At 23.1% G+C, this 24579-nt stretch overlaps 7 protein-coding genes across 7 annotated transcripts; 3 read left to right on the top strand and 4 right to left on the bottom strand.

Moving 5' to 3' along the window:
- Nucleotides 1-334: 334 nt before the first annotated feature.
- On the top strand, nucleotides 335-2638 carry PVVCY_1401870 (conserved Plasmodium protein, unknown function; the record flags this gene model as incomplete). The annotated part of the gene is made up of 1 exon (XM_008624836.2): nucleotides 335-2638. The coding sequence occupies one exon, from the start codon at nucleotides 335-337 to the stop codon at nucleotides 2636-2638; it is 2304 nt and encodes a 767-aa protein (XP_008623058.2).
- Nucleotides 2639-3170: 532 nt separating this feature from the next.
- Nucleotides 3171-4817, bottom strand: PVVCY_1401860 (conserved Plasmodium protein, unknown function; the record flags this gene model as incomplete). The annotated part of the gene is made up of 1 exon (XM_008624837.1): nucleotides 3171-4817. One exon carries the CDS (start codon nucleotides 4815-4817, stop codon nucleotides 3171-3173), a length of 1647 nt encoding a protein of 548 aa, XP_008623059.1.
- A 262-nt stretch (nucleotides 4818-5079) lies between these two features.
- PVVCY_1401855 (conserved Plasmodium protein, unknown function) lies at nucleotides 5080-6837 on the bottom strand (the record flags this gene model as incomplete). The annotated part of the gene is made up of 8 exons (XM_008624838.1): nucleotides 5080-5139; nucleotides 5397-5503; nucleotides 5682-5746; nucleotides 5865-5962; nucleotides 6085-6198; nucleotides 6335-6481; nucleotides 6593-6658; nucleotides 6796-6837. The coding sequence occupies 8 exons, from the start codon at nucleotides 6835-6837 to the stop codon at nucleotides 5080-5082; spliced, it is 699 nt and encodes a 232-aa protein (XP_008623060.1).
- Nucleotides 6838-8728: 1891 nt separating this feature from the next.
- Nucleotides 8729-12545, top strand: PVVCY_1401850 (structural maintenance of chromosomes protein 2, putative; the record flags this gene model as incomplete). Its single annotated transcript, XM_008624839.1, has 2 exons — nucleotides 8729-12016; nucleotides 12150-12545. The coding sequence occupies 2 exons, from the start codon at nucleotides 8729-8731 to the stop codon at nucleotides 12543-12545; spliced, it is 3684 nt and encodes a 1227-aa protein (XP_008623061.1).
- An 872-nt stretch (nucleotides 12546-13417) lies between these two features.
- PVVCY_1401840 (conserved Plasmodium protein, unknown function) lies at nucleotides 13418-17881 on the bottom strand (the record flags this gene model as incomplete). Its single annotated transcript, XM_037634844.1, has 1 exon — nucleotides 13418-17881. One exon carries the CDS (start codon nucleotides 17879-17881, stop codon nucleotides 13418-13420), a length of 4464 nt encoding a protein of 1487 aa, XP_037490888.1.
- A 1945-nt stretch (nucleotides 17882-19826) lies between these two features.
- On the bottom strand, nucleotides 19827-21044 carry PVVCY_1401830 (glycerol-3-phosphate 1-O-acyltransferase, putative; the record flags this gene model as incomplete). The annotated part of the gene is made up of 1 exon (XM_008624841.1): nucleotides 19827-21044. The coding sequence occupies one exon, from the start codon at nucleotides 21042-21044 to the stop codon at nucleotides 19827-19829; it is 1218 nt and encodes a 405-aa protein (XP_008623063.1).
- A 1416-nt stretch (nucleotides 21045-22460) lies between these two features.
- Nucleotides 22461-23036, top strand: PVVCY_1401820 (ferredoxin, putative; the record flags this gene model as incomplete). The annotated part of the gene is made up of 1 exon (XM_008624842.1): nucleotides 22461-23036. The coding sequence occupies one exon, from the start codon at nucleotides 22461-22463 to the stop codon at nucleotides 23034-23036; it is 576 nt and encodes a 191-aa protein (XP_008623064.1).
- Nucleotides 23037-24579: the final 1543 nt, after the last annotated feature.

The following is a 24579-nucleotide window of genomic DNA, read 5'->3' as shown; positions in this document are numbered from 1 at the left end:
ATGCAAAACTGAAGAATCAACTAAGAGAGTAAAATTTTTAATTCACATAATGAACAACATAAAATATTTGCTTCTTCATTAAAAAATATAAATAATTAAATTAGAAAACGATACAACTAATTAAATGAAATTAAAAATAAAAACACAAATTAAATTTGAAGAATAGCAAATTGAATCAGTGTCTCCAACATAAATACATATAACTATTTTTCAACTAGACAGAAAACATAAATAACTCAAAAATATGTTTTGTGCTTATTTCCATTAGTGCATATAGAAATTTGCATAATGCATAGTTACATATAAAAATAATAATTGGTGAATATAAAACAAGATGAAAAATACAGGGTTTGGTTTTTTACCAAATAAAGTAGTCATGATGAGAAAACCTACTGAAATATATCCTAATATTTCAGATAATGATAAATTAAATAATGGAAATAGAAATAAATATTCGTATAAAATGGTACCACATGGTTATGAAAGGCCAATAAGTTCATTTCCGATATTTGAAGAAAACAATATGATTTACAATCCTAACATAGTTAATTTAAAACCGATGATTCCCCCACATAGTAATCACAATTTTCGTCATCCTTTAGTATATGAACAAAAAAAAAATAATTGTTTAAATTCTTGTTCATGCATGAAGAAAAGTAATTCAAGCGTTTGTAGTAAAACAAATGAAGGAAATAATAAAAACAATGAACAAAAAAACATAAATGATTTTATTCCTATATTATTTAATAACAAAAAAATATTAGTATCAAATGTTTTTGATAATGCTCATAATAAAAATTCTGTCCCTAATTTAGAAGCTAGCAATCCAAATTATAATTTTAAACATAATGTATTTCCACATTCTGGAGGATGTGCTTCTATCGATCATAAAAACCGAAGTAAAAGTAACAATGGAAGTATACCTCATGATAATAAAAATAATAATAATGATAAAACTCGTGAACCTTCTAAAAGTCCTAAAATCAACGATTTAATTAATCAAAAAGATTTAGAAATTAAAGATCTTGAAATCAAAATTGAAAAAGAAAAATTAGAACATGAAATAAAAGACACAGTATTAGATAACAATAAATTAAAAGAAAAATTGTTAGATCAAAAAATAAAATATGAAGAAACTTTAAAACATTTGAAAAAAGTAGAAAATGAAAAAAGAACATTAAAATCAAATTTACATGTTAGGGATAAAGTTTTAGAAAAATTAGAAAAAGAAATAGGGTCAGTTGATAATGAAAATGAGCTGTTACTTAAGATAAAAGAAAATTCAAATTTAAGTGATATACATAAAGTTTTTAAATTGCTTCATGATAAAGAAAATGCTGAAATAAATAAATACGATCATAAAAAAAATCATACTATTAAAAGTATTAGCTACGCTGATGATACAACTAAGGATATTATCAATGATATGGAAAATAATCGAAATACCAAAAAAAATGAGAGTACTAAAGGAGATAAACAGATGGAAGAATTTCGATGGTATAAAACAATTAGCACATATGATGGCGCGGATACTGAAAACTATGATGTAGATATGAATGATAAAAAAGAAGATATAGACGAAAAAAATAACCTCATGAAAAATGATACGAACTTTCTAAAAGCAACAATTATAAAAATGGACAAAGAAATACATAAATTGAAAGAAGAAAATAAAAATGTAAATTTTAAATATCAAAACACATTTGAAGCTTTAACAGAGCTAAGAAAAGATACATTAGAATATATGGAATCAATTGTTTCTCGTGATATGAGAATAGGATATATGGAAAGTATGCTTCAAAAATGTGAAAAAGACTTGGCAAAATTAAAGGATAATTTTAAAAAAGAAGAAATAAATAATAGAGAAAAAATTGCAAAATTAAGATCCGAAATTAAAATATTAGAAAACCAATCTTCACATCTTCGACATATGATTCAAGAAAAGGATTCAGAAATTGTTTTATTAAAAAATGAAATTGTTCGTAATGATATATTACTCAAACAATATGAAGAACGAAATAAAGAACTTCAAAGTGAATTAAGATTAATGTGTAATAATTTAGAAAATGTTATTGATGCTTCAAATAAAAAAGATATATTTATGGATCAATTAGAAAGACAAATAAGAGAAAATGAAATACATCGACAAAATGCTTATTTAAAAGAAGTTGCAAAAAATCGAAAAATGCATGCTAATATGAAATTTAAAGAAATTCTATTTGACAAATCTACAAAAACACAAGTAGATGAATATAGAACTTTAAAAAAAGAATTATATCTAAATAAAATACAGATAGAAAAAGCAAAAGAAGCCTTTGGAATGCTCAAAATATCTTCAAACCGCGAATCTATGCCAAGAAAGAAGAAAGGTATAAAGAAGAAAAGTATTCGAAGCTTTTCCGAAAATAGTTCAGGAAAATACACAGAAAACAGCTCTGGGAAATATACGGAAGATAGCACTGAAAACATCATAGAAAAATGTCATGAAAACGGGGAAGAGAATAATCCTTCTGATTACAAAATAGATACCACAAAAAAAAATAATAATAATGATAAATTGGGATTGAAGATACCAACAGATTTTGTACCAGACACCAAACAATCTAATTCAGTAACTAAAAAAAATGCAAAAAAATGATAAAGAAATTAATAAACGTAGAAGAAGAAACATTAATAAAATGAAAAAAAATACATTCCATATAAATATATATGCATGATTGGATTTAAGAAGTCGAAAATTATTTTGAAAAACCAAGAGCGATAAACAAATAAAAAGACCACAATATGGTATATATATATTCAATCCGGTGGAATGTGCACGTGTATGATGCGATAACTACGCAATCATTTGCAAATATATTCAGTAATACAAAATTATTTTCTTTCATTCCGATTTTGATAGCTATGAATGTTAGCTAAAATATATATTACTTTCATTTTTCATGTAATTAATTATAATTGTTTTCCCCCATTTTTTAATCATATATAACTATTTTAATGTTTTTGTTAACACATATAATGGTGAACATCGAAAGTTTGAAATATTAAATTAAAAGAAAATAAAAAAACAAAAAAATATATGAGTAAAGTTATCATATAATATGCATATGGGCATAAATATATATTATCGGGATCATTGTAGAACGAATTTTAATTATAATTTATAGAGTTTAGTTCCAAAATGGTACATTTTTATCGGGAACACACTTCCATTCTTCTTCTAAAATTTGTTTTGTTTTTTTTTTGATCCATCTTGGTTTCCAATCTTGACTTAACCAAAGCCATTTTCCGGATTTTCCTCTTTTCATCATTGGTCTTCCACCTTTAATTGCCCTCGTATGTGGAAATTTAACGATTTTAAATATTTTATTAGTAAATAAAAATTGTAATTTACTTAAAAATGTGATAACACTGGAATTATATGCGCCTAAATATAAAATCAAATTTTCAATAAGTATTTTTGATTTTTTTGTATCTATATTTTTTAGAGGAAAAGTTAATTTATATGATTCTAAAGCGCAGTCCAGAGAATTATCATATTGTTTTATATCTAAATAATTTATAGCTAATATTCTATATATCCTACTTAAATAAATTATTTTTATATTATTTGTTTCTTTATTTTTATCGATATCTCCTGATAAAAATTCCTCAATGTTTTTAATTTTTTTTAAATGTATATTTTTAAAATTGTCTAAAGACATAATTGGCTCATTAAAATTAATTAACTTTAAATCATTTATTATACTATCCATGTCATTATTATTTTCTAAATGATTTTTTAGTTCAATAAATTTTTCAATTGGTAACGAATTTTCAATACCGTTTTGAGGTGTATCATTAATGTTACTATTCTCAAATAAGCAGAGAAACCCTCTTGTTGCTATTTTATTATAATGCTCGTTTATGCTTATGTATGACATGTGATTATTGAATATTTCATTTAATAATAATTTAATATTATCGAGATTTTTTATCTTTTGATTTATTAATATCTCTAATTTTTTAAATGTAACATAACTAGAACATTCATATTTTATGTGTACATCGTTTAGTATGCCATCTTGGGATATTTGGAGTCCATCGTAAGTCATTTTATTATTGCCATTTAAAATTGTACTATGATTAGAATCATTTTTATCATTGGAAACATTTTCAATTTTAAAAGGAATGGTTTCTTTATTTATATCATTGGGGATTGATTGTGATTTGTAATTTTGTAAGTATTCTGAATTACCACCCTCTTTTAAAAGTTCATCTTCTCTAAGGAGAAAGTCATTTATATTGCAAACATAATTTAAAGGAGTAAAATAACTATGATATCTTCGTAATATTTCTTTTAATTCATTTTTATTATTTAGTTCATTTCCTGATATTTCACAAACTAATTTATTTTTATGTCGTAATTGTATTAATGGAATTGATTTTATATGAAAATTCTGTACCAATATGTTGTTATTATTTATATTTAATTTAAAAAAAGGCAATTTCGTATTTTTATTAATATTTATTTGCTCTATAATATCAGCTTGCTCTTGAAAAACATCCATTAATTTATTAAATAAATTTAAAGACACATATGAATAATCAGCATATGCATATAGTAAAATACTTTTCTCTTTTTTTATTATGCTATTATAATTGTAATCATTTATTTCTATGCATTCAAAAAGTTTGTTATTGGAATTTTTGTAATGTGGTATGAAATTGTTGAAATGACGTTTTTTTTTTAAAAATAAAATGGAATATCCTTCATTATTGATATTTTTTAAATACAAAGAGAGACCACATTTATTTAGATATCTATATGTCTTCATATTTATATAAATTTGTATTTATGACTATTCATGGATATGTTTGTGTGCGTATGTTTTTTTTAAATATGTTCTCAATGTAACACATTACATTTATTCCTTTCCATAATTTTTGCTAACTCCTTTTATATTATTTTACCCATTTTAGTTGTGTAAAACATTTATGAAAGAAACAAAGCATGTTATAGTTTATTATTACACAAACGAAATATCATATATTATGATATATTGTTACAAACTATCCTCAATGGATGCTTTTGCCTTTTCATATAATTTCTCTATCTGTTAATGATATACTCATTTTTTCCTCCAATTTTTTGGCTAGCTAAAATAAATAGATAAAAAAAATATATCAAATTTAGTAAAATATTTTTCTATTTAAAAATATCGTGATTATTTATAATTTTTTTAAATGAAATAAATATAAATATAAAATTCTCCGAAATTACATGCATGAAAAAAATATCGAGAGAAATAAAATGTAAAATAGTTGTAGCATATATTGTAGGATCATGCCAGGGTCATAAAAACAAAATATTAATAATGACAATTGTAGAACATATTAATTAACTTGAATTTTACCGTATCAATGTAAAAACATATATTCATAATTTTGTTATTCATCACACTTTGGTCACAGTACTGATTTTCATTTTCTTCATTAATATCGATTTTTAGATTGTTCAGCTCTAATAAAAATGAGTGTATGCATGATCGTGTTAAAATAATTACAAGAATTTGTACAATTCACATAAAAATATAGCACAATTTTCTATCTCATTTTTTTGAAATACAGAAAATTGTGCATAATTTGGTCTACACATATAAATATATAATATAATATAATATTTGCATTGAATATGTTACCTTGAATAATGAAGTTTTGAAACTCATATATGTTTTTATCCTTTTCATTATAATTTTCCAATAATCTAAGTATAAAAATGTAAATTCCTTATTTTATAATATCTTTATATATAGTTCGAAAGAATTATATAGATATTAGCATTACTACAATGGTTTAAATTTATAAAAGAAGAATAAGTATACCTTGATATGTTTTTTTTGTACTTATTCTTTATTAAGTTTATGATATATGTTTTTTCCTTCAATTGTGATTCTAAGTATATTTTATCCTTTTCAATATCCTAAAATATATAAAAGAGGATTTTCCTTTGTATGATATATTATTTACACACCCTCTTAATATCATAGAATATTTTATTGCCATTATATCAATTATTTTTTTATATATGTTATTTAATAGTACTTCTATATTTTTCCTTAAGCTTATGTTTTCAGAAATGAGAATTTCGGTCTCTTGTAATTCTGTGTTTCTAATTTTGATCATTCTTCTGTATGTCTTGCAGACATTCGATATGTCCTTCATATGAAAAAAGCATGTAAAGATTGTATATATAGATAATAGTATGTGAGAATGATGCAGATATATACATAATATTAAAATTTTCTTTATCTATTTAGACAATATAAATTATTTTATTGATTATTTTTTTTACTACTATTCTTTCATTAAGTTTGGAAATATGTTCTTTTAAATCTTTATTTTCCTTTTTCATTTCAAACAACTCATCTTTGAGTTTTTCCTTTTCCTCGGTTATTTCATTTATTTTACTTTCCTTTTCAATATATGCAGATTCTAAATTCTAATTATGTCAGAGAATGGTTATATATGCCAAATGTAAACAATGTTTGCAAATCATAGTATAAAATAATTTTAGCACATGATTATTTTCTCAATTTTTTCGTGAATGTACCTCTATTTTTTTTTGAAGAGCTTCAGTTTCTTTCTTAAGAACAGTTTTTTCATAATTAGATTTATTCTTTTAGTATACATGGAAAAAATATGAAAACAAATGTTAAGAACAAAATATATATGGTTAAAATGGCTAGATTAGATTATATTATATATGTCCATAATATGCACTTAAATATAGACCAATTTGCATTGATGATTAACCAGAAGATTTTTATATTTTTCTTCTAATATTAAATATTCCATTTTAGTATAAATTCATTGGTTGTATTTGTTTTTTATGGTGTATCAGATATATAAATACATATCTACAAAGAAACAAAAAAATGCATATATATATTACTGTATGCCTTAACATTGGTTATTTGTAGCTTTATTTTATATTCAATCGCTTTTAAATAGAGTATGGACGTTCATAAGGCATAGTGAAATATATTTAAAAAAATAATATTAAGAAAGTGATATTCATTTGTGTTATTTATTTATATACATATGGTTTTTCCTTCATTATTTTTTCTACTATAAGTTATTGTGTTATGCATCATATATATGCATAGAGAAAACATCTATAATTTTTCTTTGAATTATTAACAAAACTAAGGAAAAAAAATATTATAATGATTTATATTTTTAAAAGGATATTATTTTATAAGTAAAAAATATATATTTTGAAAAATATAAAAATCGGTATATGGTTTCTTCCTTAAAATGTTGCATGAACAACTAAATTGTATAATACATACATTCATATATACAAAGGACTATATAAACAAACAATGAGAATAAATATTTGCCATAAAATATGTTATAATACCATTTTTTTACATATGTTATAAATATGTTTGTAGTCAATCGATATTCAGACACCTTAATTTTTTTTTAAATTATTTCAATAGACATAAGAGGATTAATGATATCAATGTTGTATATATATATTTTTTTGGGTGTTCAAGATGCAAAATAGGAGATTAGCTTTCTATTTAATTTTTAAATGGTCTGTTGTATATATTATTTGTGTTTTTACATATAATTTGCCTATAGCTATATTTATACACACGTGATATTATACATATATATTTTTTTTTGAATTATTATGCCTTTTTATTTAAGAATACATCTTATGCAAAATTATCATATATTCTGTTATATACAAAAAAAAGTATAATATATATTTTTTTAAATATTTTGCCTCAAATTAAAAAAAAAATATTATATATATTTTTTTATGTTAATATAATCGCCAAGTTATTTTTCTCAAAGTAGTCTTACAATACATATTACTTTCATTTTGATTTAAGCTACAAATGATTGTTTTGTGTTAAACATTTTTAGCTACATAAGATATATATAATAAATATATTTCATTTAAAAATATTTTTAAGCTTAATATCTCTATAATTAATTTATTAATTTGTGATAAAAAGAGACATGATAATGTTTTTTTTACGTATTTTATCTTTTTTATTATTTTTTTGTCTTTGTGCATAATTTCCATTTTAAGCATTCAATACGTAAAAACATTACAGATATTATTTGTTCATATGCATACATATAATAATATATTTGGCGGAAAATTATATTGTTAAATTATATATTTAAAAACTTAATAAGAAAAATAATAGTTACAAAGCAATGAAAGTTGGGGGGAAATAAGTTATTAAAATGTGTATATATGATTGGTAACACACATACACACACCTTATATATATACTTAAATATTAAATTTGTTATGATACCACTCTGTTTGTAAATTTATTGGCTTGAGAAACATAACATATATTGTTTGTTTGTCTGTCTGTCAATTATTTTATCATTAAAAAATAATCCAAAAAACATTTTGATATTTTTTTTTCTCCTTAGTGAGATATTGAAATTTAAAAATTTTAAAAAATATCATAATTATAAAATTTATGAAAGCAAATACAAAGTTTTGAATATTTAAAGAGGGATTAATAATGTGATTATTCCAATGTGTAATTGTGTGAACTATTTGTATAACGTATGTAAAAATAATTTAATCGTAGTGTGTGTGAAAAAGAGAGAGGAAAGATACTATTTAAGGGAATAATACGAAAGGTTGCTAAATTGGCATATAATTTAAATAGGAATACAAGAAAATACAGCTAAACTAAAGGAGATGCACATTGAAGAGATAATTTTGGATGGCTTTAAGAGCTATCCAACAAAAACGGTAATTGGGCCTTTTCATCCCCAATTTAATGCAATAACAGGTTTAAATGGTAGTGGTAAATCAAATGTGTTAGATGCAATTTGTTTCGTTATGGGAATAAATAATTTGAATTTAATTCGAGTTAACAGATTAGACGAACTTATATATAAACAAGGACAAGCAGGAATAACTAAAGGAAGTGTGACGATAAAATTTAACAATGAAGAAAAGCCAAGCCCATTACAAGAACCATATAGGGATATGAAAACAATTACTATTACAAGACAGATAATGTTAGGGGGTAGAAATCGATATTTATTAAATAGCCACAATGCTAAACCAAAGGATATTAGTGATTTTTTTCAATCATTAAAATTAAATATTAATAACCCTCATTTTTTAATTATGCAAGGTAAAATAACAAAGGTTATAAATATGAAACCAATTGAACTTCTTGGTTTAATCGAAGAATCAAGTGGAACGAAACTTTATGAAGTCAAAAGAACAAATGCAATAAAATTAATGGTAAAAAAGGATCAGAAATTAGAAGAGATAAATAAAGTGTTAGTAGAAGAAATTGAGCCAACTTTAATAAAATTAAAAAAAGAAAAAGAAGAATATAATAAATTTATAAGCAATAACGAAGAAATTGAAAAGTATGAAAAGTTAGATATATCTTATAAATATTATGTAGCTAAAAATATAATGATAAAAAACCAAGAAAAAATTGAAGAATGTACAAATGAACAAAATGATATAGAAAATAATATAAACAGTATAAATGATGAGATCGAAAAATATAAAAAGGATAAAGACAAATTGGTTAATGAAACTGCCATTGCAAATGAACCCATAAAATTACTTATAAAAGAAAAAGAAGAATTGGAGAAAAAAATATCAAACTTAAAATCTGAGATTAAAATTGAAACTAAAGAAATGGAAAAAGAAAAAAAAAAGAGAGAAGATATTAAAAAAGAGATAAAATTTATAGAAAAAAAATTAAATGATTACGAAAAAAATGATGAAAAAAATAATAAAACATTGAGAGATTATGAAAACTTAAGAAGTAAAATACAAACTTTAAGAGATGAATTGAATGAAAAACAAAGGACAATTAATTGCTTACTTAGTGGGGGTATTAGTAATAATAATGCTGATGGGAATAATAATGGAAATCAATATAATGGGTCTTTTAGAGATCAATTAAAAAATTATAAAACAGACCTAAGTAAAACTGAGACAAAAATAAATAACTTGTTACAAAATAGCAAACATTTAGAAAAGGAAATAATTTCATTAAAAAATCAAAGGAAAAAATATGAAAAGGAATTTAACGAAATAAATAAAGAAAAAATTGCCGAAGAGAAAAAAAAAGAGACAGCAGAAAAACAATTAGAAAAAATAAATTCACAACATAACAATTTTGAAGATATGCCAAATTTACAAAGAGATAAATATAATTTACGTAATGAATTAGAAAAATTGAATCAAGAAATTCAAATTTTAAAAAATTTAATTAATAATGTTAAAATTGATTTTAAAATACCAAATAATATGAAAGAATCAGATGTATATGGTCAAATATATAAATTGATTAAAATAAAAAAAGACTATGAAAATACTTCACTAGCTATTCATTTAATATTAGGAGGTAAATTATCTTATATTTTAGTACAAAACAAAGAAAATAGCAAAAAATTGTTTGAATATAATAACTTCTCACAAAATACCAGAAGGGTTACATTGTTACCGTTAAAAGATTGTATTGTTGGTCGAGATTTAAATGAAAAGTGTGTTGAAGAATGTAGAAAAGAATTAGGTCTTGATGCAAAGGATAAAAAAGATGTAATTTATTTCTTAGATATAATGGAATATGATAAGAAATTTGAAAAACTTGTAAAATATTTATTTAATGGAACTATTATATGTTCAAATGTTGAATTATGCAAAAAAATTACTTACAATGCTAATAAAAAATGTTCTTATCCAACTATCACATTGGAGGGTGATAAATTCGATACTTCTGGAAGCATGTCTGGGGGTTCGAATAAAAATATAAATTTATTTTTACAACATTATGAAAAATATCAAAATATAAAAAGGGATTATCATTCAAAAGAAGAAGAGATAACAAAAATAAACAACAAATTAATCGCTTTTGAAAAGGGAGAAGAGGAAAAAAAGAAAATAAATAAAGATATTCAAATTATATCTAATAACTTAAGTAATATAGAAAATAGAATTGAAACAAGTAAATATGGATGTTTAACCAAAAAAATAGACAATGCTAAAGATGAAATTGAAAAAGGCAGAGAGGAATTAAAAACATTGTATGATGATCAAAAAAGATTAAATGAAATTATACGAAAACTTGAAAAAGATATAGCAGATTATGAAAATAATAAAGATAAAAAAGAAGACGATTTAAAAGATAGCGTTAAAAAATTAAAAAATAAAATTAAACAATTAGAAACAGAGGAAAATAAAAAAAAAGAACAAGTAGATGATTTATTAATGCAAATCGAAAATTTTAAAAAACAAGTTGAAAAGGAAAGAAATGATTTAATTATTGCAGATGCTACAATAACTGATATTGAAAATAAAATAGTGGAATTACAGAAAAGTATAGATATAGAAAATGAAAATTTAAAAGAACTCGAAAATAAAATTGTTCAACTACAAATAAGTTTTGGTTCATACGAAAATGAAATTAAACAAGTTGTTAAAAAGATTGAAGCTTTAGAAAAAAAAAAAAATAACTATGCGTTAGATCTAAAAAAATTAGACAATAAATTAATAGATATAAAAAAGGATTTTAAATCAGCAAATGATACTGTCAATTATTTGAATAAAACTCATGTATGGATAGAATCATATGAATCATTATTTAATAAAAAATATACATCTTATGATTTTGAAAATTTTAAGCATGACGCTATACAAAAAAAAATTCAAGCATTACAAAATGAGCAAAACAAACTATCTATTAATATCAACAGAAAAGCAGTTCAAATGTATGAACAAGTTCAAGTAGATTATAAAGATTTAATAACAAAAAAATCTCAAGTTGAGGAAGATAAAAAAAAAATCCAAGAAGTCATAGCAGATCTTGATGTAAAGAAAAGCGAAAGCTTGCTAACCATGTATCAACAAATTAATGAATATTTTCAGGCAATATTTTCAACACTTCTTCCAAATTCCCAAGCAAAACTAAGTATTATCGATGGGGACTTGGCCAACGGACTAGAAATGAAGGTAAGAAATTCATATACAAATGATCATTTAATTTTCTTTCTATCTTTATATCACCATCTCATTTTATGTAACTATATTTGCTCAAAATTTTACATACAAACATATTATTTTTCCTGTTTTGGTTTCTTTTTAGATCGCCTTTAATAACAACTGGAAAGATTCTTTAACAGAATTGAGTGGAGGTCAAAGAAGTCTTTTAGCTTTATCATTAATTCTTGCAATATTAAAAGTGAGAACGGTTCCCATGTATATTTTAGATGAAATTGATGCAGCATTGGATTTAAATCATACTCAAAATATTGGAGATATGATAAGAACACAGTTTCCACATTCACAGTTTATTATTGTTTCATTAAAAGAAGGAATGTTTTCTCATGCAGATGTTTTATTTAAGATGAGATTTATTGATGGTATTTCAACGGTCAATAGACATTCATTAGATATTAGACAGTGTGCAAACAAAAAAGAAATCACTGATGTAAAAAAAAGAAGAGTTACAATTCACGAAAGAGAACCTGAAGATGATTAATCAATAAATATTCACTAATGAAAATTCCTTTTAAAATATATCTTGAGTATTGTATATTTATACATTTACACACTTGTATTTCCAATTTTGAATAAACAATTTTAATGTATGAATCCAGTTTAGTTGTAATATGTGTCGATTCGAATTAGGCTTGAGATTATTTCATGTATACTATTTTTTGACAACATTATTAATATTACGAAAAAAAGAAAATAATAAAAATGAATAATTATGCATGATTTTTTCAAAGTGATGATATTATTTTATTTTTTTTTTCTTTGTGGCAATTTACTATGAATGGATTTATCCATTCGTTTTTGTATACACTTATTTGTGCTTAATACACATGCATATACATAATGGTCACCCCTTGTTTTTTTTTTTATTTTTACTCGTGGAATATTTCCAAGGGAAAGGAATAAAACTGCATGTTTTTTATTTTACAAACTTTCGTAAAAATATCAATGTTTTGAGAAATTATAATTTTTGAGCATTATGGTTTACACCGAATTGATATAGAAAAGTTTCAAAATTGGGTATGTTTAATTCAAATAAAAACAATACGAAATTTGAAATATTTAAAAAAAAAAAAATATACAAATATAATATAAAATTTGTCAAATGATAAGTTCACAAAATTATTACTAAAAAAATGAAGCGAAAAATAGAAAGACAAAGAGATCTGCTTAATTCATGACAATTCATGAACTATATAACTATGATGGTTTTTATTTTTTATCTTTTGTTTTTTTCTCAGATTTTTGCCCCCTTTTTTGTAATTGTGTATCTGTTGTGAAATGTCTTATAGGAAATCACAAAGGTACATGTATGGAGACATCAGTTTGTGATTGGTTTCATTTTTGATTCTTCGATTAATAACTGCTTAACACAATGTTAGAAATAATATGAATTATATCATCGGTTATCATTTTTTTCATTATATCGGCTATAGATTGCAAATGGAAATAAGTTGATATTCGATGCCTTGTATTATCTTGATCATAATAAAATTGATCATCATATTTATTAGTAAATACTATAATATTACTTTCGAGATCCACCGCTAGATATTTTTTATTTTTTAAATTAAATATATGAACATATAAATGATTTATTTCTTTATTATATTTTATACATTTTTCTATTACAAAATGAGAATCTAAAAAGTTTTCAATTTTACCATTTTTAGAATGAGTAACAATTAATTTGTCATCTGATATGCAAAAATAGTTTCCTTTTATATTACTGTTTTTATCTAACAATAATTTGTTTATGCCTCCTTTTGGTAATGTCCCTTTATATTGAAATGTTACTAAGCTGGTTTGATTTTTTTCGAATTTGTTATTAGACATTTTAATAAATTGATTCTCTTTTTTTAAATCTTCATGATTAGTTTGTTTAAAATTGAAATTAAGCTTTCGAGGATTATTTTTTTCTTCGGCTTTGATAAAATTGTGATTCTCTATTTCTACAGAATCATTAGGGTATTTATTATGAATATCATCAGTGTAATTATTATTATTTATTTGGGTTTGTCCATTCATTGTTTTTTCATCAGGATTATTATTAAAACTATTAGTATTGCTCAGGTTGCTAATAGATTGTATTTTTATTTTATTTGAATTTTCTGAAATATAATTATTTATACTCGACACATTACTATCCATTAAGTATTCATCTATGTTTGTAGAATTGCTTAATATATCATGTTCTTCATTTTTATTTTGTATGCTCGTTTTTTTTTCAATCAAATTATTACTTGATTCTATTTCTACATTCTTGGGAAAATCTTTTTGTTCTACTTTCATTTTTTTTTTTTTTTTTTCTTTTTTGGATGGATCGGTATTTTTATCATATATATGCTCACTATTAGGAGTTAATTGTGATTCTTCATTTTTTAAATTAGCATTTAATTCTTCAGTTTGTTTTTTTTCAAAAGTCTTATATTTATTGTCGTGGTCATCTAATTTTTCATTTTTAAAAATAGTATTATTACGCGAACTATGTAACTTATTAGCATTTTTTATGTAATCCCTTGAAAGGGTTTTTGAAGAATTACTAACATCTTTATCTTTCACATTAATGCTATCTTTTATGTCGATACTATCTCTATTTTGAATTTGATTAGGTTTGTGGTCATTCTTTTCGTTATACCAATTATATATGTCATTGAAATATCCATAGACATAATTCCAAACTGATATATTATTTTGATCATTATTTAATGCATTAAGATCATTTTCATTAATATAATAATTATAGTTATATTCACTATTTATTACATGCATATTAAAAAATCCAACATTTTTGCCTATTATAACTTTATCAAATTCATCAATAAAATGTGGTTCTACATCTAAAAATAAATCCTCCATACATACAACATTAATACAATAAATTTTTACTTCCTCGTTTAGTATTTTATTCAAAATTTGTATTTCTTTAATTTTATTTATTATATTTCCATTTATTACGATTTTATTTGCTATATATTTGAGCAATGTGTAAAACTGTGTTGAAAAAATATTTTGCTCATTATTATAATCTTTTCTTTTTGCAATATTTTTGTTTGAGGAGTTTTCAAAAAACATTCTGCAAATATATTCTGAGCATGCATCAATTTTTGCTTCCTCAATTCCTTTCTCTCGATCCCAAATAGTATCTTCGTAAATCGATAGAAGTTCATATACACCCTCATTCTGAATAAATATTTCCACAAAACTTTTTAATAAATTATTCATAAACGAATGATCATATATATCATAATTTTTTTGACAAATTGTGTTGTCATCTAAAATTATTGTATCACCTTTTTCCTTTATTTTATATTCATTTATCAAAAATTCGATATACAACTTTTGAAAGAGGCTAAAGTGAGGTTGTTCCTTATAATTGGGGTCATGAAGCTTTAATAACTCATTTTCTATATATGAATTACGGACATTTTTATTTTCTGCAATAGAATATATTTTATCGTCATCGTTTAATTTATACTGTGAGAAATTGTATGTATAATAAGAAGTATTAAAATCAGAAAGAGGATATTTATTATTTTTGTCCTCATTTATTTTATTATCCATGTTTTGATCATAAAATGGAATAGAATTATTTTTTAGCCTAATCATATTCAACTTAAAATTGTCTGCATATTTTTCATTTCTTCCTGGATAATTCGCTTTCCAATGAATATTTTCTAAATCAGTTACTTTTCTCTCATTTCCGCTTAAAGTGTAAGCATCATTATTACCTCCTCTGTACTTGTCTATTGTTTGGCTATTTCTGTAGCCGTTGACGCTTTGTTTTGTTTCCTGTAAAGCTAACTTCCTTTGCTGTTCCGAAATGTATAACATTAAAATATATTTTTCCTCGGTATTTAAATTGCTTGTATTTAGACCAATTTTTTTAAAGTCAATATTATATATATCAAAGTTTTCAACTTTAATATTTTCGATATTCGTAATATCATTATTATTATGTAATAGTTTTTGCTTTATAATTTTTATTTTTTTTTTAATATCTATTTTTTCCTTTTCATCGTCAGTGCTTTGTGTAGTACAAGAATCGCATGAACTTTCTCCGGCAAGATCTTCATAAAAGTTTAGGTTTTTAAATGATTTTGCTCTTTGGGGGGAATGATCATAATTCAAGGTAGGGGTAACAGATGTCACTTCTTTTCCATTACTATTACGATTTATAGTGTCTAATGTCATGCTCTTTTTAAATATTTGGGATATATTGTTTTTAATATTTTCGCGGTTTGTTATAATATCACTTTCCGATTTTTTCATATTCAATAGATTATCTCTGTCTAATACGAAAAGACCATCTTTATAATCTTCTCGAGTCCACATTATTTGATTTTGATTTTTTACATTTAATAATTTATCATTTATGTTTGTTTTTAAAGTGTTAAAACTAGACATTTCTTTATTTAGCCAAAAAGGCTCTAATTCATTTTCTTTTGTTTCATCTATTTCAGAGTCATCATATATTTTTATATTCATTAAATCTTCTGAGATTTTAGAATTATTATTTTTTGTATTTTTTTCATTCAATATTTGATTATTAATAAGAATATCATCTTTAATTTGTTCATCTTTTATATCTTTTGGATGTATTTCCTCGTTTATTTGTGTGCTATAATTTTGTATTACATTATCACCATTTAATACTTTTGTTGCATTATAATTTTCCTCAGTGTAAGAATGTAATTCATTTATTTTGTTGTCCATATTGTTCTTCTTGTTTTCACTTATTTCTGATTCTTTAAAGGAAGTAAGAGACTTGACGGAATATTGTTTTTGCAAATTGTTCACACTAGAATTATTCTCCTCATGGGGTTCTAATTTTACACTAATTTCTTTACTATTTTCGGAATGATAAAAGTTTGTGTTTTTATGAATATCCTTATTTTGTGCTAAAGCATTTATATATTTTTTTTCTGCTTCTTCAATATCATTTTCAATGGTATGCACTTTTTTTTGAACTATATCATCACTGTCACTTTGTTGTATTACAATTTTTTGTATCATTATCTCTTCTTCATGAATTTTCTTTGGTAATAAATTTACAGTATTATTATGAAAACTTGTTTTATTTTGTTTCTTGCGAATATTTAAATTGCTTTGTTTTTTTTGAGAATTCATAGATAATTTTTCAAATTTTGTTTTAATTTCCGAATTTTTTTTTCTTAAATCTAGTATACTTAATTCGCTGTTTATTTTACTTGATATATTATTTTCATTTAAATTATCATTTTTTTTTTTTTTACTGAAACTCGTAATTTTTCCTCTATCATTATTATTATACATTAATAAGTCATCAATCAAATCGTCTTCATTGTGTGTTAATTTTTTTTTTAATAAATTCAAATTTTTATTATCACCAAAATTTGTTTTTTCATCGGTATTTTTATTTTCTGTTATATTTATCAAATTTATATCTGTATTTTGTTTATTATAATTAATATTTTTACTTGTGTTTCTGTCTCCATTTTGAATTTTATTTTCCTGAATTTCTTCGTGATGATTTATGCTACCAAAAGTTTCCATATCCGGCTTATTCATTTGATTGCCTTTGTTGTCAATACCCCCCTCATACTTGTTTTTCTCCATATGCTCTTCCCCTTTTTTAAATTCTTCGAAATTATAATAGTCCAAAGGGAAATTATTATGTTTTATTTCCGTTTGAACACCATTTTGAAAAATATTTGTTTGATCCGCATTATCTTCTTTATATTTTGGGTTTTCTTCGTTTTCTTCAGTTAACTGTGTTTTGTAATCATCCTCATGTTTTTTCGGTATACTAAAATTTTCATTTAAATTATCATTCATCATTATTTATTTAGTTTAGTCATTAAGAAATCCTTTGCAAAATGTCCACTGCATATTAATTTTTCTGGATTCTTTCTTGAAATATGCGTATGTGTATTATATTTGCTGTAACCAGTCTGAGTATTTGATACTTCTTTATATATAATATGCATAAATCGAGTAGACCTATAAATATATGAGTGTAATGTGATATTTCATATAAATAGTGTAATTAAATCCATTTAGTATATTAGACAATTCTTGTTATAATTCAGTTGATATATATGTGAATATGGTGTATGTATATATTTTCCAAATTAAAAGATAAAATTGTTTCGAAAAAAATAAAAATATGAAATAGTGTGGTTAAAATTTATCAATTAAGTATAACATTAATATCATTACAGTATTAAGTTATTAGCATGTAAAAAATAATATTATATTAAAAAATTTATAAAAACATCAGTATTTTAGAAATATATTATAATGACGGTACTCTATGCATACAATAAATGTCACATAATGTAAAACCCATAATTAACTGTGTTTTAATAAAAAAAATAATTTATATATAAAGCAAAATGCATTAATTATAAATAAATAATTTCATATTTTTACATAATAATTGTCTATAAAACACGGTGTTACAACAAAAAAATTTAATTAAATCATATACAAATTTATGCCAATATAACACAGACATATAAAGACGGCTTTTTGTTAATTTATATTTTTTAGCTACATTTAATTAGAGATTGTATTTCACTCTCCTTTTTTGTCTTTTTTTTTGAGATGACTCGTTTATAACCAACTTTTTGTAGCAAACAATATCAATACGTGTATAGAGAAAAAATTGCATAAAAATTTTATAAGACGTTAGTGCAAATATATATTCATGTGAATATTGTTCACATTATTATTAAAAATGAGATATATTCATGTAAATAAAAAAGACAATTAAAAATAATGAAAAAAGCATGTTATTTATTTGTTGTAAAAAATATAATTTATCATAATATACAAAAGGGGGTAATATTATATTTATTTTTTAAAATATATTTTATTATTTGATTAGACAATTTTTTTAATTTGTTTTAATAGTAATTAAAAAAAATAAAATAAAAAAGGCGTATATTCACTGATTTTTGACGTTGTTTTCGATTTTAATGAATTGAAAATATTTTATTAGCTAACCAAAAAAAAAATCTCTTAACACATATATGTTGTATGTATTAATAATTATTTTTTTAAGTAATATAAGAACATAAAATAAGAATAAAATTGCCATTAAAAATATAAAGAAGAGAAAAACTTTTGATATATTTTCCAATTTGCTTTAAAAGAATATGAAACAAAACCAGAATGGTTTATACAACCTTGCCAGTAACACTTTAAAAAAAACTCAATTTTGTTCTTTAAAAAAAAAATTAATTGAAACGCCAATTTTTATATATGTATATATTACAACATGCATAAATAAATTTTTTATTAAATATTCTCCTTTCTTATAGAGCAATTTTTATGTTGAGAATAAACATACAAATATTTTTTCACATTTTATTTACACATACATAATTATTTTGTACAATTATGAGCATTGGCATAAAGACATACACAATAAGGCAAATACATATGCATCGATAAACTTATTATCCAGTTGTAAGGTTTATTCATTCATATAATATTTTATTTGTTATTTTTTTATAATTTTATAATTGTCTTTTTTTTTGTTATAAAACAAATTTAGTTAATAAATACAATAAAATAAAAAAAAAAGTTAAGCCAACCATGGTTTTTTTAAAACAACGGTAAAATAATTTGATTTAAGTCCAAAATAATAATATATATGTATACTCATGTAAAAATATTTTAAAAATAGGATGTTGATTTTTTGTCGTAGCCAGCCGCCTTTCATAAAAAATAAAAGAAATTAACAAAAATGATAAATGCAATTACATTGATAAGATCATTATATTTTCTTATATAGATCATTAACATAGTCGTAAATTTTGTCTGTTATCTCATTTTCGTTCATTTGCGGATAAATATCAAAAATATCTTCTCCTAAATTTAGTCCAACAGGAGAGTAAGAACATGATCTTTCTTTTTCGATTTCATCAACATCAATTGTGTTTGGTGGTGGGCAAATGTTATAGGTGTTTAAAGCCATTCCCACAAAATGAGCTTTTATATTTGATCTTTTTGCAAATATATTAAATGTTTTTATGATTTTAGGGTCAAATGGAGAAATTTGAATTTCATTATCTAGGTTTTTTCTATCTCTCCCTCCGCTTGGTGCTAACCATATAATATTTTTCCCTAAATTTAACATATTTTTTAAAGCGTTAAGTGATTTATGATTGAATAATGTTTTTTCTTCTTTTAAATGAGGTGGATATTCAATATATTTTTTTGAATAAATACATAATATATTAGCAGAAACTGTGAATGGGCGCGACAAGGGATCGGCTCTAATTTTATGACCGCCAATGAATAACATATTTCTTGATATGTTCTCAGCATTGTTCATATGAAAATAATATTTTATTATATTTGCATCAGCTTCAATATGATGATTACTAAATATAAATACATTGTGCCCTTGTTCTATCCAATTATTAATTTTTTTAATATTGTTAGTTCCCAAAAATCGAGAATTTTTTTGGTCTATTAATGGTAACCAAAATTCTAATGACCATTCATATAAGCTTTCATCATATTTATGTACATTAGGAAAAGAATAATATCTATATTTTTTAAATGTTTCAATAAATTTTAAAAACAATTTTAAAAATTTTTCGGGTGAACACGAATTATGTTTTTTAATTTCGTGATAATATTTTTCTATAAATCCCAAAAATGTTTCAATATGGCTTATGTTGTCACTGTTTTCTTTCTTTAACAATTCTAATTCGTTACAAATGATTTTATATGTTTCATCATATGCGTTTTTATTTAAAGAAATGCTATTAAATATTTGATTATTTTTATCAGTTAAATATGAAGGGTATTTATTGTTGTTATTATTTTTTTGTCTAAATGGAAATAAATGCTTATTATTTTGATACTCAGAAAAATAATAAGTTTTTACATAAAAAAATGATTTGTTTTTTATGTTTTCAACTATAGTTATTTTAAAGATCGTGAAAAATAATAAGAATGATATTGATTTATGCAAATAACCCATCGTTTTTAGGAATCACAATATTAACAATGTTATAGGTCAAACTTTAAAACACAATTTAAGATGGTTACTTGTTAACATATATATAAATATGTATATCGTTGTATAAATGTGTATCGACTAAAATAAACTAACACATACATGTATTGCGTTGGAATAGATATATAATTCACTATTTGATTAAAACATAATGTAATAACGATTATTAATTTTTTTAATTTTATTTGGGAAATGTGTTTTTTTTTCGATTAAATACATATTTATTTATTGTATGAATATATGTGTTGTATATCATTTTTTTTTTTCATTCTGTATAAAAGAGTATGGTGTTTTCTCTTTTCATATATGTTGTTTACGCTTTAAATACCCCTTATTAATGTTGGTTAAGATGGTTTTCATTTTTTTTTCCATTTCTCTTAACAGTTCAGCAGATAATTTTTTGTACACCCATTTTTCATTGTTGTATATACCAATACAGATAATTAGCAATTGTATATTATAGCCCTATTACCTTTTTTGTGAAATTTATATGCTTGTGCATATTAAGAAAAACACTTGTGTATATATTCATATTAGCATATTTTATTTTTCACCCTTTCTAAGAATAATAAAATATAAAAATTATGAAATTTATTATTTATATATATTGATAATAAAAAAAAACATTATTTTTATTTTCGTTAGTATATTCAATATTGATGCCACTAACAAAATTTTGAATAGAAAAGCAAAGAACCAAACAAAACAATAAATAACGGGCAAACATTTTTTATAATAAAATGAAAAATAAATTATGTAGAACGTAGCTATATTTTACGTTTGTTTCCTTATATATAAATAATATTACTGAATAGGATGAATATATGATTAAGCTATTAATGCAATAGTGGTGAAGATTATAAAGAAAAAAGTCAAATATACTAATATATACATTATAAGGTTATACATTTGGTTTATGTAAATTTTAACACATAAAAATGATTTTTTTTTAATTTATATCCTTTAAATTAGTTTACTAAAAAATTATATATATTGAAACAAAATATGTCATGCCATTTTTCTTGAAAATTGTAGCTGTACGTAATAAAGAAGAGTGCTGGGTAAACAGCTTTATAATTGTAAAGGAAAATACTTAATAAATTTAAAAAGTGAATATTTAGTGGGCAATTCAAAGATTATTGTATTAGTGAATAGTAACATACAATTAATGTAGCTATTTTGGTAACATTTTAAAATATTTGAAGATAAAGCATAAAGTTAATCAATTTCATACATCAAGAAAATATGCTTGAAAGGCGTTACAGTACAAAGAGCATATAGATATGTGTGTGCTACCATATGTACATATAAGTTTCCAATACATGTATTCATACACATATATATAAACATTGTTTATGCAGATAAGCCAGCTTAAAAATAATGAGAGTAGTACTATTTTTTTTATATTATATATTTTTTTTTAAACAACATAATACGTACAAATTAAGTAATAAATCTACCCCCTTAAATTATATGTATGGTAATAAACTAATTATAAATATCCCGAGAAATCGAATATGCGCAAGGCTTATACATAATTTAGATAATGGTAGTAAACATTCCGTTTTTCTCATGAACAGCAATCAATTTAATTTGAAAATTGGATGTAATCATAATATCAATAAGAGAAGGTATTCATCGTCTCCTAGTTCGGATAAATTGTTTTATAATATAACATTAAGAACAAATGATGGAGAGAAAAAAATTGAATGTGCAGAAGATGAATATATATTAGACGCCTGTGAAAAACAAAATGTCGAATTACCTTATAGCTGTAGAGGTGGTAGTTGTTCTACATGTGCAGCAAAATTAATTGAAGGAGAAGTTGATAATGAAGAACAGAGCTATCTAGACGATGAGCAAATAAAGCAAAAATATATTCTCCTATGTACATGCTATCCAAAATCAGATTGTGTCATTGAAACACATAAAGAAGAAGAACTTCATGATATGTGATATTTGTCATATGAAAATTTTTGGATGCATCCCTAAAAGTGAAAAGGATAACCTTTAAAGCTATCCTGTATTGCTCGCTCTAAAATAAGATGGATAGCGCAAAGTTTTTTTAATTTATTTTGATAAAAGGGAAATATAAAATCCCAATTTAAGGATGAGAAGTATCAAGGTTGTTTCCTCAAAAAGCTTGTAAAAGGCATAGTTTTTACAGTTTTATATCATTATTTTGTTTATATTATTTTATTTTTTTTATCGTTTTTATTATATTTTTTTGTATTCGTTTGCATGCTTTAAAATATTATACACTTACCTCTTAGACCTATATTGATACTAACGATTAATAATTACATCAAAAGGTGAATAAACACTCTTTAAAAGTTGGTATATATGTGTATTCTTGAATATTATGTATGTTTGACGGCATATTTGTATGTGCTAATAAACAAAAGTAGCATATGGTAGGGATAACCTTATCCAACCTCAAAAGGTGTGGTGCACTTAAAGTGCATGCTATATTTCCAGTGTTTAAAGTATAAAAGAATAATAGAAAAAGCGAAATCGTGAAAGAAAATGGTAGTAAGAAACGATTTTCCATTTTTGGAATTGTTTAGTACATATTTCTTGAATAATGTATATGATGCTATTGGATATTATAAATTATTTTACTCTGTTGGTGATTTTGTTTTATTTTTTCGAAAATAAAAAAAACAAACTAAATGTTTAAAACTATACCATATATATGAATAATATACATTGGTATATAATAGTTAAGATTGAATATAAAAGACGAACATTTGAAAATATCAAAGTAATCTGGATAGACAGATATTTTAGTAAATTACAACTATCAAAGGGATAAAAAACACAAGGAATAAATAATAAATTATACAAAAGTATGAGTGTAAAATAAAAACTTTATATAAATTATACTGTTTTTAAAGGTGAAAATTTTTCCCCGTCTCATAAAAAAAAATGATTGCAATAAAAAGGGTTGTACACTTTATAATTAAAAAAATTGAAACGTAATTTTATATGAAGATTTTCATTCTATTTTTTCATATTATAATTTTATTATTATTATTTTTTATTTAATTTTAGTTTTTGTGATTTAACATTGTATAATTAGAAATATATTTATAAATTATTAAAATGTATGAGGATGCACATATGAATTTCGACGGTTAAATATAACACTATACATAGCATGTCTACGAACATATTTTGTTGTTTTATTGTTAAACGAATTATTCTCACGATTTTAAAGGAATTATTCGTTTCTATCAATATGTAAACACCTAAACATTGAAACAACCAAATAATATGTATATATGTATACCAGTTTATGTTATAAATTTAGTGAATACACAATTTTTCCCTTTAAAAAGAAAGCATTCACATCCCAAATTTACAAATATATTTTAGATAATTTTGCGAGGAAGAAAAAACAAGGATATTTTTCCCTCATATAACTTTTGTTATATATATTGGAAAAGTTATGATATACACAACAATATTATTAGAATAGCATCATACAATATTTTTC

Source organism: Plasmodium vinckei (genome assembly GCF_900681995.1).
Source record: "Plasmodium vinckei vinckei genome assembly, chromosome: PVVCY_14".
Taxonomy (NCBI): Eukaryota; Apicomplexa; class Aconoidasida; order Haemosporida; family Plasmodiidae; genus Plasmodium; species Plasmodium vinckei.
Note: the sequence above shows the minus strand (reverse complement) of the source record. Positions and strands in the feature narration are given on the sequence as shown.